Source organism: Penicillium hordei, assembly GCF_028827395.1.
Source record: "Penicillium hordei strain IBT 12815 chromosome Unknown utg000002l_segment0_segment0, whole genome shotgun sequence".
Lineage (NCBI taxonomy): Eukaryota > Fungi > Ascomycota > Eurotiomycetes > Eurotiales > Aspergillaceae > Penicillium > Penicillium hordei.
Genome location: NW_026623143.1, coordinates 826,484 through 839,972, shown reverse-complemented (window position 1 = coordinate 839,972; position 13,489 = coordinate 826,484). Strand labels below are relative to the sequence as shown.

Genomic DNA, 13,489 nt, shown 5'->3' with positions numbered 1-13,489 from the left:
CTCAATGCATATAGAAATATGTGTACCCCATACAAAGTATGCATTCGCACGCAGAAAAACAAGACTTTTCTGTACTAAGCACGAAGTAGGCACCTTTAATGGGTCGCATGATGTACATTGTACTTTGTACTCTCCGCAGCATGTGCCATGCATGCATACGTGTAAATCCTTCAACAAATTAAGGAAATTGCCGCCCCAGCCCTCGTGGCTGCCGTGGAGAACGATAAAGATGATCTGAGCGGCAGTGCACACGGATGATACACTTTGTTATCTGTTATATGGAGTATTCAACATATAATTGTAGTTGTACAAAGAATGGGAGTTCACCCCTAAGGCCCCCCCACTTGTGTCTCCACGCTACTATATTACCAGACTGTTTACTTAATTAGGAAGGTTGGGTATCACTGGCTTCCGGACAGCCCCGTCCTGGCGACTTTGCTTGGTGGATCATTTAAAGACATGCATGCCGTTGGCTTCCCGTACCGAGGCAGGGGACGGCAACGGTCATGCATTGGGACATTGCCGAGCCCTGAGTCCAGGATTATTACAGGGAAGACAAGGATAATGACAAGGATAATGACAAGGACACAAATTCATTTGTACATTTCACATTATTGGCGGAACTTGACTCAAATCTGTTAGAATGTTGGACCCATCACGCCTTCAACGTACGGAGTACTCCGAGCAATTATTTGTATTGTAGACCTTATATGCGAACCTGACAACAAAGCTGAAATATCCATGAAAAGAAAACTCAAATTCCTGCCAGAAATATGTACTGAGAATGGATGCAAGGAACGTAGAGGGGCCCAGAAAACTCGGTGGACAAGGACAGAAGAAACATAAATAACAATAAAAACGCCGATTCCAACGCCGTGCTCCCTTGGGGAATGAGTCATGAGCTGATGCAAGAGATAGGTAGGAGATATGTACCCCCAAACCCAAACAAGGACAATCTTGAAAAATGAGATCAAAGACAGTAAGAACAGTAAAATATGGATCGCAAATATGAGAATGAATGGAGTAATTGGTGTGCGCGCCCCCGTAACTACAAATCAGATCGCAATCAAAGAGAAAGAAATGGTCTCAACAGATCAAAGGGATCAACTGGCTGTAATGGTTTTGCTGGAAGGGTTTCAACACACGCTAAATCGCTAATGAGATCAAGTGTTGGCTGTGCCAGGGTTTAAACTCGGATCCGAGTGGATCGGAATGCAGTGAGATCAATCGACTCAGCCGAGAGAGATGAGTTATCATCGACTTCAATGGTGCCTGCCGTGGCTATTGAGGGTTTGTTCGCAGCAATGGCAGCAACCATGGCAAGTCGCGCCGCGGATGGAGTAGGGGGCGGTTTGGGAGGTCCTTCTTCCGCAGTCCCTTCTTGCTGTTTTTGCTCGTGTTCTTCTTGTTGTTTCTTTTCTGCCATAATGCGGTCGACCTCGTTGATAGCCGCCTCGAGTAGCATCTTGAATTTCTCCTCCACGCCGTCCAGTTCCGTGCCACAGTCGCCCGATCGGAGGACTTGGTAAGCTGCTGTCTCGCAAAGCGAATGAGCAAGTTCCAATTGCTTGTCTGCGAAATCAAAAGGGGAGTCTTTCCGAAGTGCGCTGGTCCCAGAAATACCGACAACTCCAGCCGTGGTCCGGGTGCTGCGAACACAAGAGAGTGGCCCTGTCTGTCCCAGTCCACTCGGCATATTCATCATGCCTTTGCTCAACAAGCCCGAGCGCAGTCCTGTGCGCGGCATCAATGACATTTGCCCTCGTCTGATGTTGTTCCTGGCCACCCCGATATCGTGTACAATTGTCTCGAGTGTCTGCTGTGTATGGCCATCATACTCAATGATGACATTGTGCCGTGTGCTTACCAACATGTTGTATTCTTCATTGGACTCGACTGATGGGGCGTCATCTGTAGTGCGCTTGCGACCTGAACGTTGGCCTTGCTCGGGCGCATCCTGTGGTGTCTCCAGGGTCAGAGGTTCTGGGCTGGGACTCTTCCTTTGTGCGATCGGAACGAGGTCATTGGTATGGATGGAGCAAACAGAGCTGTTTTTGCGTCGGCGGGACTTGATGTTTGCGTGGCGTCTGTAAGCTTCGGAGTATTCATTGTGTTTCTTGTGAGTGTGTGTAGCAAGCTCTGAAACGCGAGCGATCCATGCAGGAAGGTTGTCTTTCATGTGGGTGAAGGCCCCTAGAGCATCCATTGATGCCATGGCCATAACAAATTATTGAATCTCCTGTTTATAGTTGGGTAGGTGTTTGGGTGATCGTTTCGTCGTAAATCGTGAGTTCGACCAGAATCGGAAGGGAAGACAAAAGGTGACGGAGAAAGCGAAAAAGGAGATTATTGACCCCTCAATGATATATGATCTGCAGTTAAAAGTGCAAGTAACGGTGAAGCAGAGAGGAGGGGAAAGTTCGAACAGAAATAAGAGAACTTTGGAAATCGAGAAATTGAAGAGTATGGTATTGGTATGGTAAATACTTTGTTTAGTGGGTCATATCTTGCTACGGAGTACGAATACCGTACATAACTATATACGGGACAGTTGTACAGAAAAAGGCCCCTGATGTATTTGATAGGAATCCTGCACGTCCTGCATATCCTAGGGCTAACTGCATCGGCAACTTCTGATCTTTCATTAGTGATTGGACCGCCTGTACCATTATCATTTAAGCGGTGAGGCAGATTGCTGCATGTGTCAGTGTCAGTTTATGCAGACTAAGAGTAGTGTTGCCCTAGGGAACTGAGTATACGGAGTACTCCGTACTCCATTAGTACTTTAGCTTCCTCTATCAGACTCCAAAAAAGTTCGTGATGATCATTATGAGAAGATCCTGACCATCCACCCGCTGTACTCAAGTCACCCATTCTTCGGAAAGTCGAGTCTCCCGGCAACCGAAATATATGGGGAGATTCCTGGAGAACTAGAGATTGTTGAATTAGACAAGACCAAATAGAAAAGACAATTAAATTTGATGAGAACCCTGTTTCGTAAACATCAACACACACCTTTCCTAAGACAGGTTTGACACGTAACGGTCGGGGACCAAAAACCGGGGACTCGGGGATCACGGGGATCACGGGGAATACGAGTATTGTGAAAGTCAAATACTCTAATACATACTCCGTACTCAAATACCAAAAGAAAATGGAGTCCCTAGGCACACTATTGGGAGCCGGACGATCCCTCCCGCGGAAGAACCGGGAGTGTCCCTGGTTGGAGGCCGGGACCCACTGTATTTTGATAACCAACGGTGGTTGGCTGATCGGAGGAAATCGACCGTCATAGGTATCATAGAATTCCTCTTGGCATTTTCTCCTGGGAACTTCCCTGTACCCATATCAGGTCCCCGACTCTCCAAAACAATTTTAAAGTAATATATATATTTTTTAAAGACGGCTTTGGAGTTTCTAGTCTAGGCTTCACACGTGACATACAAATAACTCATTCCACATTGGACTATGCTAATCATTACGGCCGACCAACTATGGAGTATACATGTTGAATCTACTACTCGGTAGTATAGGGGTTTATGTTTACAAAGACGACTCGACTTCGAAAATCCATGGATAATGTAGGTGTCCAGGGACACCAGGAACGTTTCTCGAAAACAAAACAAACAGATCCGTGGGTGCCGACCAGGCTCACGTGGCTTCAAGCCACGTGAATTATCCCGACCTGGTCGCGCACGTCCCGTATCAGGGACCGAAGAATTTCCTCTCAGATCAGAACCAGTAAATTTCCCTCTAAAATTCCCTCCGATAACATCTCAACCGACCGCAAATATCCATCCCAAAGCATGAGAACCAAAGAAACCAGGACCGAGGCGTTGGAAGGGTGCGGCGATGAACGTTGAGAATGCTTAACGACCAGTGGCCGCCCAGGTCTGAATCCAGCCCTCGACAGTGCGCTGGATGGCCTGGGCGGCGGCGAGGGTCTCACGGTGGGCCTCGTTCAAGGCCTGAGGAGCGGCGAGGCTCTCGCGGTGAGCCTCATTGAAGGCCTGCATGCTCCTCTCAAGTTCCTGGAGGTTGCCCTGAAGCACGCGCGCCCAGACGCGGTGGATGGACATGGTGGAGGCGGCATGGAGATTATCGGGGGAGAGGTCAGGGGCCCCGGTCTGGGACTCGGCGGCGGTGGTATTGGCGCGGCGAGTGCGCTTGGTGGGTTTGTTGACCACCGGCTTCTCCTCGGCCTCGGAGGGCACGGAGGAAAGCTCGTCACTGGAGTCCGCGGGAGCGGGACTCATCTCCTACACCCATGCGTTAGCTGGGTGACAACACCAAAGATAAGTTAAAGGGTCTATGTTACGTACCTTGGCCTTGGCCTTAGCCTCAGCGGCCTTGCGACGGCCTCTGGTAGCTGGACCGGGGGGAGCCACAGGGGCGGGAGTCGCGGTGGGAGTTGGGACAGGAGGGGGAGGGGGAGGGGGAGCGGAGGGGGAAGACATGCTGGCTGGGACAGCTTCAGCCTCGGTGACCTTCACAGGCTGGTTACGGTGAATGCACCGCTTCTTCTTGGCTTTACAGTCAGCGCAGGCAGGGTTGTCGTTAGGCATCTTGGTATCAGACACTATTTGAACGTGTCGGTGGTCGGGTATGTGCTGGGATAACGCAGGTAAGAGAATGAGATTTGAGGGGACTCACTTTTACTAATGAGATCAGAGGAAATGAGAAGTGAAAGGTAACTGTCGCGCGTGCGACGCGTATTAGTCGTTATTAGTCGTTGTGTTCGAGTTGCGACAGGTTGACAAGAGTGAAGATTCTTTCAGGCATGCGACAACCAGAAAGCAAAACGACAAGCTCACACACATCAAGCAAACCACGAAAATCAAACAGATTTGATAATCTTACTTACTCGGTGCAGCTTCCGATAAGCACCTACGGAAACTACCAAGACATTAGGCTTTTTTTTTTCAAGATATCCCATTAATACGTATAGATACAGAGCCTTATAACTTTAGATGAAAACATCCAACGTAGGTAGCTCGATTCATGCATATTCTTTGGAATACAAGTTCATCTAAACGTGTATAAAATAAACCTCTTTGCAGTATTTGTAGAATCACGGCCACAATTCAACCTCATTCCACCAAGAAACATCGTTTCCGTCAATCAACGTCCAGTTCCATCTTTTGGCGTCCTCTTGATCAGTAAGATCTAAACGCTCAACCTCCTCCGGTCGAATAACGACAACTCGGAAATTTGCCCGTGCAACAGAGTCATGTAGGTCCAGAACCTTTTGACCTAGTTTGAGATCTAATTGGCTGGGAGTTGAGGATCTAGGTTGTCCAGGGTGAGGGTTTCGGAAAGAACCTAGATTCCCAGTCAGTAAGGGCTCCGGATGACAGGAAAACAACCGGCTTTGTAATCTGGTATAAGATCAATGTAGGAATAAAACACAAGAACCTAGATAGAGACAACATACCTCTTGCGACAGGGGAGTGGTTTGCAAAGTATTTTGTGACAGCCTTTTCCCATGTCCACTTTGCGATGTCGCTGTCGTTATCCCCCTTCACCCTCAATGCTTTTCTAATCTCATTTCGAGATGTCTTCTCTTCCTCTGAATCCTCTCCACTTGGGTTGCCAATTGCATATGCCGTCCCCTTGATGCGCCACTGAGTCATGAGATCCTTTAGCCAGAACACCGCTTCAATCGCATGACCCGAGGACTCCAGTTGAGGAAGCTTATCCATTCGAGCATCAGTGGTAAACGAAAGCATGTCACTTTCGAACACGGGTGGATTGCCACCACCTTCCACCTGCTGATCCATAGCTTCCTGGCCCTTAGGGTGGAGCTCGAGTTCTGGGAAGAAACCACGACAGCCGCAAGTCCGCAGGCGAGGTACAGGACGCTGCTGAGCATTGTAGCCAATTGTTGCAATTGTGAATTCATATCCAGGTGTTTGTTTGAGATGAGAATCAAGGATATCGCGCCATGGGGCAGGCTGTCGGTTCTCTGACGGTGCGCTCATTGTGGCAGCCTTCGTTGATAGACTCAAAGAACTGCTGGGAAAACTTCCACTATATGCTTTGATTGCACTGAGGCGCCGGAGGGCTACCTGAAGAGAGCTTTGATGGCTGATAGAAGCCGAAGCTAGAACCATATGTCAGTATGAAGGTCTCGGCCTTCTCTCGCAAACGCCGACGATCGGATTGGCGGGGTAGAACTGATTTCTAATATTGAGTTCAGCTTGCAAGATGAGATAGTAATGGAGAGAGAATGTCGATTGGTATGGTGCGTACATATGTATGAAGCAAACTTGGAGTAGAATTAGAGATAAGCGTAAAAAGAAGAGTAACATGGACCATGGTTGGTTGATATGGGTGACATCACGTTTCGATGGTCCGTGCGTAATTTTGTGCAGCATCTGTGGTGGAGACTCGCAATCGCCAACCAAAAACTCAAATGAAATCCAATCGATATAAGCTGCAATGCATAGATTTCAAAGGGCATGCATCTGGAAGCTATTGGCAAATGAACGCCGATTTGACGTGGGATTGGCTGTTAATCGGCCGGTCTTTATGTCCCATATCTATTCGATAAAAAAATCGGCCAGACAGTACTCAACACCACGAAATGTCCCTTGTGAGATTCCAGCACGCCGACTAGAATCCAAAACTCATCCACTAGGATGGGAACAAATTCAAGCACAGGTTGAGCCATATTTCGGCAATAATTGGAATTTCGCCAGCGAGAAGGAGAAAAAGGGGTTCCTTTGTGTCGGGTTCTCCCGCGCCTTTAGTCACTTTTTTCCATTGACGCGAGACGATCGCATTGATTTGACATGCAAGATGCTTTACTTATCTTTACTCATTGATGGTGAGTTCTCATGGCCGGGGGTTCCGTTTGGACATCTATTATTGACCTTTGAGATAGATCAACTTGAGAAAATGAGTTTTACACAAATGCTGTCGTATCGGGACAGGGTTATGACAATTGCCCTTGGAACAGCGAGCCCCGATAGAAGTATCTGTCTTGAGTGGATGCTTCACGATACGGTTATGGCCATGCGAAGTATGGATGAGATTCTGGCAAGTGATGTTGCCCATGGATTCTGTCAACTGCTGCAGGCACAGACATCTCAAGAGAGGGCCACAATAAAAGCTCTCGGATCATACCTCAAGTTTAGGGAGATAGATATGGGCAGACCGTATGTATTGTCGTTGTTTATTTTCAGAAATCGTTGTTGAGTACTGACGGCTATGTAGACTCTACACAGCTCTCATTAGATTCGGTGCCAAGCTCTATCTCACTTCCCCTGAACTCAAAAATACCGCCGCTTTGGAAAGCACGGCATTTCGGCATGTCAGTGTTATGAATGATATCTATAGCTGGGAGCGAGAATGGAAAGTATACCAGGCGAACCCAACCGATGGTGCCCAGCCATTCTCCGCCATCTACATTCTTGCCAACGAGACAGGACTACCATATACAGCCTGCAAGCGCTTGATGTATAGCTACTGTCGGGAATTGGAGCTCGCTTTTAAGCAATCCACTGATGAAATTCGACATAACAGTATGGAAAGCTTGACCTATGAACTTGAAATGTACATCAAGGGCCTGGAATACTTCATGTGCGGCATCGAGTTATGGAGTCAGTGGACTCCACGATATCGACAATGAGGCATCCTATTTTCCAGATCAGGTCTATCTTAATGCGGCATTAGTAATCCGACCCTTCGCGTCTAGGTATGAAAATTTGTTTGAATAAGGGATTGACTGAGTTGTATATTATCACTAACTATGTATCGAGAAGGATATCCAAGAAGCACATAGAGAATCATAGAATTACTATTTACAGCACCACAAAATGGACATCATGATTCCACACCTATTTATACCACTCGAACTAGAAGACCCTGAGCTTGAAGCTTTAGCCAGGTTTGGACTTACATCTCTTTTAAGATTTGCCCTGACCGGAACCTTGGGCTCCTCTGATGTGGAATTGTTGATCCCGCAGATTGGAAAAGGATCCAATCAGGATCAGCTTTCCGGGTTAAAAGGCAAGGTGGTTCGATATGATTAAGGAACCCTCACACCCAGTCAGATACTTCTCTGTTGAAGCCTTTCCCCAGTTTGGTAGATTCCAAAACTCGCCAGACTTGCATTGAAGGTTGGCCAAGTCCGCGACATTTTCCCTCTTCCATAGGATTCTGTTAGTGAGGCAATGGCCGTATTGAGATTTTATCTTCGATGCCGAGGTCCATCCAGACAGAGTTCGGAACTAGGCATTCCGTACACAGGTGTTTGTTCCACCCAACCATACTTCTTTACCAAGCGGCGAGTTCGCAAACCATTTTGAGTGGACAGTGCTGGTCGGTGGCATGCCGCAAAAATGCAAAAGTGTCACAAGTCGGTCCCTTTTCAACTAATTATCGACGATGAGTTGAGGGATAAAGGTGGTCTTTTCTGAGGTTCAACGTGTTGTTGGGGACAGATTGGAAGGTTGATGTATCAATTGCCAGGGAAGGAACCTTTAAGCCACTGAATGATCCTAGAGGTTGCAGTCGCCATGTGATCTTGAAGATGATAGATGACTACGTAGGAAGAAGACTAATAAGTTGAAATGACCTAAAAGCCGGTAAATATTATCTGATGACCTTGTTTCTAGCTAAGTACTAAGCTTGATTGACTAGTTTGTTGATTTTCTAAATTAAATATTACATACAATTAGACACTAACTTATTCCTAAGCTTCCTCGTTATTGGAATTTACTGACTGTCTCTCATCTCGATAACCCTTAAATGCGTAGATCGCACTGAGGAACATCCCTAACCCACCAAGACCAACAGCCAAATACAACGCGCCCCTATATCCTTTCAGAACATCATCGGGAGTGTGACCTCCATTGTTGACGTGAACTTCCACAGTACCGGCGAGTCCCAAACTCAGCGAGATGCTGTAGTTGACGATAGTAGTTACCAATGACGCTGCGACACCCTGATGCTTGCGCTCAACCGCATTTGACAACATCAGAGTCGCTGCGGGGAAGGACATATCCATACCCCAAGGGATAACTAACAAGCAAACGAATGTCAGGGCCCAATAGGTCTGGTGCACCGGAGCAATTGCTATCAAAACATTGCCTAAGGTGAAGGCAGTCATCGACAACACCATGATCAGCCCGGGGCGCATGCGGCCCATCAGCCATCCGGTGACAACGCATGCGATGATACCCACAGGACCCACGGGGACAAACTGAGCAGAAGCCAGCAGAGGGGTCACCTGACGGAAGTTCTCTTCAAATCGCCAGAAGTAGTAGATCCAGATTCCGAATGAGCCCCAACCGCAGGCAACACAACCAAGGACAAATGAGACATCGCGACTGAATGCGTGGAACGGAATGAGGGGTTGCTCGGCTACCCAGAATTCGACACAGAAGAACGCCGCGATTAACAAAATTCCAATGATCAGAAGAATATAGACGTAGGGTTCGCTCCATCCCACGATAGGTGCCTGGTTCCATGCAATGTTCACGAGCACCAGGCCACCGATACCGCAGGCTCCACCGAGCGCATCGAGAGCTTTTAGCAGACCCAGGAAGGATTTATCAAAGGGAGTGTCATGGTGAATGGACGGGATCACGAGCAGGCCTAATCCAGCGCAACCAAGAGCAACGAGAGCCTGGGTCCAATATGTCCAGGGCCACCAAGCTAACTGAGAGAAGATCGCACCGAAGACAGATCCCAAAAGGGCACTGTTTGGGGCAGCGGCACCGAAGATGGCAAAAATCATATTCTTTCTCTTTCCTTGTTGGTAAGTGGCTCCGAGAAGAGCCAATGCGTTGGGCATCAGCAATGCGCCACCGATGCCTTGGAAAACACGTGCGAAGACAAAGAGGATATAGTTAGAATAGACGCTGAGACCTGCAACAAGAGACCAGAGCGCAATCCAGCAGAATCCGATGATGAACATTCGACGATAACCGAATAGATCGCCGCACCGGCCAGACACCAAGATGAATGTGCCAACAGTCAAGGAGTACCCAGCCATGAACCAGCTCAAAATGCCAGGGTCATCGATACCAAAGCTATCACCGACAATATCAAGCGGTGAAAGACATACTCCGACATTGGTTTGTGTCATAAATTGACCCATGCAAACAATGGCAACGAAAAAGACCTCGTGGATGGGCGAGAAAGTTGAAGCGAGTGACCGCGCCGACTCGACCGGCTTTAGATTCATGTTGTCGTCCCCCATAATCAATCAGAATCATATATCCAACCTCTCTAGGCGTTGGGGAAAAGAGTGACGAGTATGAAGTGGAAGATTTGAGTCGCCGGTAGTTCTTGAATCCATTTCCCGCTTTTTTTTAGGGTTGGCCACCAGCCCATGGCGTTAGAAAAAAAGAATTGGGTCTTGCAGGAGAGATGGAAATAGTGTTGCCGCTTGATTAAGGCTTGACCTGTTAAAATTCATAGCTACCACCATTTTGTGGGCCATGTCGATATTCCAGAGAAACTTATATCCGACAATTCGGATATTCGGCAATATGTCTTCCGCGACAACTCTGTCAATTACGTATGCAGAAGGCACGCGATTCAAACGATGGTTTTGTATAGAATCACCTGAAAGACCTGTTCGTAACCTGACGGTATAGGGCTAGTGCGGACTATTGACGAGAAAATGACTTCGGAGGTGCGATGAACCCAACACTTTATCGTACTTTTATGAAATTAACTACAGCATAGACCAGATATGAACACGTCCAGTCGCGTCCATACGAGTACGCGCTCGGTCTAAGTAAATATTTTTATCGTGATGGAAACCCATCACATTTACATTCTAGATTCTAGATTCTAGCTTTAACATCAATAAGGTGGTGAATATCTAAAGGGACAGTCTCTCAATAATTTCCCATAGATGCTGGAGTAAGGCGCAAGCGAATGCCGTTAGAACAAAGCCAACCTCGACCTAGTCTAAGAAATTGGGATAAAACCCATCGAGCTATCGAGATAAAATGGCTTTAAGCGCAGGTTGAACTTGTTTTCCGTATTCTCCCTTTATACTCCGAGCTCGTCATATGAGAAACCAATCACCCCAAAAGACTCCCGCCAATCACTTGATATTGCGTGGCAATGGTCAGAGTCTCAATTCTGCCAGATAAGATATCTACAAAGTTATATAGCCAACCAAATCAGTTCAAGCTATCAGAAAGAGGTTAGATCTGGTGGAGACTGACACTGGAGTCCAACACCCTGATTATCAAGCAAACGGTGCGGGGGGGGGGGGGGTAACCGGGGAGTTCCGATTAAAAAAACATCGAATTGTCGAAATAATCCAGAGACTTACATTTTACCTCAGTTCTCATTACATATGTTATAATTGCTTTTTCCCTCCACCCTATTTATGCAAAACCGTTAGGTCGGTAATCATGACGGCTCCACCATTGGACCTGTCACACCACTTGTCCTATGCGACCAAGAACAAGAAACCCAGCAGCGTCAAGGGGTTCTATAAATACTTCCAGACACCCGGGATTGCTAATTTCGCTGGAGGTAAAAGAGATAATTCCACTTACTTCTAGCATATACTAATTCTCCTAGGTTTGCCACATGCATCCTATTTCCCCTACGATACACTCGAAGCCAAAGTCGCTCTACCCCAGCGCTTCGAATCCAAAGATAAAGATTCACACTCCGTCCGAGTAACAGTCCCTAAGGAAAGCCCCACGCCAGATGTCACTCGCAAAATCGACTTAACAACCGCTCTCCAATACGGCACCGCCGAAGGATACCCTCCTTTAAGGACCTTTCTGCGCTCGTTCACAAGAGACCATCTACATCCAAATGTACCCTATGTGGGCGGTCCCGAGGTGTTGTTGACTTGTGGATCGACCGATGGCTTTGCCAAGGCCATTGAAGCATTTACGAATATATGGAATCCCGACCGGGATTGGATTCAGCAGCGGGAGGGCGTCCTATGTGAGGAGTTTGCTTATATGAATGCTATCCAGACGGTGTCACCTCGTGGTTTGAATGTCGCCGGTGTTGCGATGGATGGTCAGGGTATGCTTGCTAGCGGGAAAGGGGGATTACAGGATGTGTTGGAGAATTGGGATTTCCGGCGTGGCAGACGGCCTCATTTGATGTATACTGTTTCGTGAGTATCTATCCTGTGGAAAGAAACGGAAAAAGCAGGAGGAAAAAAAAGGCGTGAATGTGTACTGACAGGATGATGAGAACCGGCCAAAATCCCACTGGTGGAACACTCTCTGTCGAACGCCGAAAGGTGATCTACGCCCTCTGCCAGAAATACGATGTTATTATCATCGAAGACGAGCCATACTGGAACTTGCAGTTCCCATCCGCTTATGGGAAGACGGTGCATTACCGTGGCTCATCCTCGGAACCAAATCTATACACCAAGAACTACAACGCAGAGGGCAAGTCCTCAGGCTACGCTTACCTGGACTCACTCGTCCCCTCATATCTATCCATCGACACAGAGGGCCGAGTAGTGCGACTCGACACATTCTCCAAGACCATTGCACCCGGTAGTCGTCTCGGCTGGATCACAGCACAGCCGGCTATCATCGAACGTCTCACTCGCATAACAGAAGTGTCAACTCAACAACCATCCGGATTTGTTCAATCACTAATAGCGGAAATGATCGTTGGTCAACAGGATGATATATCTGGGAAATCATCCAAACAGATCGCTTCGAGCTGGCACATGGATGGTTGGGTACGGTGGCTGGAAGGGTTACGTGCCGGGTATGAGACGCGCATGCAGGCTATGTGCACGATTCTAGAAGAGAACAAGTATCTCTTCTATGGATCGAGTGAAGAGCACATCGATGCCTGGGAGGTCGTTGATCGAGTGCAGATGTATGACTTTGTCTGGCCGATGGGTGGCATGTTCGTGTGGGTTGAGACTCGGGTTGATACTCATCCCTTGCGCTCACAATATTCTCCCGAGCGACTCGCACAGGCGCTTTGGATTCATTTGACCAAGAAGCCTCACCTTTGTCTTGTCGGTCCTGGATCGATGTTCGCTGCGACACCTATGTCTGCCCAGAAAGCTTATCGGTATATCCGTCTTGCTTTTGCCCCTATGGAGGTTGACGAGGTGGCACCTTTCACCCAGAGATTGGTGGAGGGGTTCCGGTCATTTTGGCTGCGCAAGGATCTTAATGGATTGGGTGATGAGGATGCGGTGGATGTTTTGAATCTACCGGGTGTTAACTTTCTAGGGAACGGATGCTGATAGACTGGATAGTCTGTTTTAGAATGTTCCTATAAACGGCACGAGTCAACAATGGCCGTGGTCTCTCCTGTATTATGGCGCAACGTACAAGTAATGCGGATAGATACTTTAAAGGGATCAAGACTGAAAGCGCACTAAAAGCCCTGCATGAGCATGTTCTAATCGAAGATCTTGAAGATCATGGTTGAATTGTTGTGCAGATCTTGCCCTTTTGACTAAATTAATGCTCAAAATGCGGTCTAGTAGAGCAGCTTCTTTACGCTAGAAATA

The 13,489-nt window shown here is 47.6% G+C and overlaps 6 protein-coding genes across 6 annotated transcripts; 2 read left to right on the top strand and 4 right to left on the bottom strand.

Moving 5' to 3' along the window:
• Positions 1-1,186: 1,186 nt before the first annotated feature.
• Positions 1,187-2,221, bottom strand: N7537_003620 (uncharacterized protein; the record flags this gene model as incomplete). Its single annotated transcript, XM_056894678.1, has 1 exon — positions 1,187-2,221. The coding sequence occupies one exon, from the start codon at positions 2,219-2,221 to the stop codon at positions 1,187-1,189; it is 1,035 nt and encodes a 344-aa protein (XP_056754426.1).
• Positions 2,222-3,869: 1,648 nt separating this feature from the next.
• N7537_003619 (uncharacterized protein) lies at positions 3,870-4,565 on the bottom strand (the record flags this gene model as incomplete). The annotated part of the gene is made up of 2 exons (XM_056894677.1): positions 3,870-4,259; positions 4,323-4,565. 2 exons carry the CDS (start codon positions 4,563-4,565, stop codon positions 3,870-3,872), a joined length of 633 nt encoding a protein of 210 aa, XP_056754425.1.
• Positions 4,566-5,071: 506 nt separating this feature from the next.
• N7537_003618 (uncharacterized protein) lies at positions 5,072-5,981 on the bottom strand (the record flags this gene model as incomplete). The annotated part of the gene is made up of 2 exons (XM_056894676.1): positions 5,072-5,322; positions 5,435-5,981. The coding sequence occupies 2 exons, from the start codon at positions 5,979-5,981 to the stop codon at positions 5,072-5,074; spliced, it is 798 nt and encodes a 265-aa protein (XP_056754424.1).
• A 460-nt stretch (positions 5,982-6,441) lies between these two features.
• On the top strand, positions 6,442-7,633 carry N7537_003617 (uncharacterized protein; the record flags this gene model as incomplete). The annotated part of the gene is made up of 3 exons (XM_056894675.1): positions 6,442-6,829; positions 6,887-7,160; positions 7,219-7,633. The coding sequence occupies 3 exons, from the start codon at positions 6,442-6,444 to the stop codon at positions 7,631-7,633; spliced, it is 1,077 nt and encodes a 358-aa protein (XP_056754423.1).
• A 1,065-nt stretch (positions 7,634-8,698) lies between these two features.
• Positions 8,699-10,195, bottom strand: N7537_003616 (MFS transporter; the record flags this gene model as incomplete). The annotated part of the gene is made up of 1 exon (XM_056894674.1): positions 8,699-10,195. The coding sequence occupies one exon, from the start codon at positions 10,193-10,195 to the stop codon at positions 8,699-8,701; it is 1,497 nt and encodes a 498-aa protein (XP_056754422.1).
• Positions 10,196-11,384: 1,189 nt separating this feature from the next.
• On the top strand, positions 11,385-13,219 carry N7537_003615 (putative aromatic amino acid aminotransferase; the record flags this gene model as incomplete). The annotated part of the gene is made up of 3 exons (XM_056894673.1): positions 11,385-11,508; positions 11,557-12,112; positions 12,193-13,219. The coding sequence occupies 3 exons, from the start codon at positions 11,385-11,387 to the stop codon at positions 13,217-13,219; spliced, it is 1,707 nt and encodes a 568-aa protein (XP_056754421.1).
• Positions 13,220-13,489: the final 270 nt, after the last annotated feature.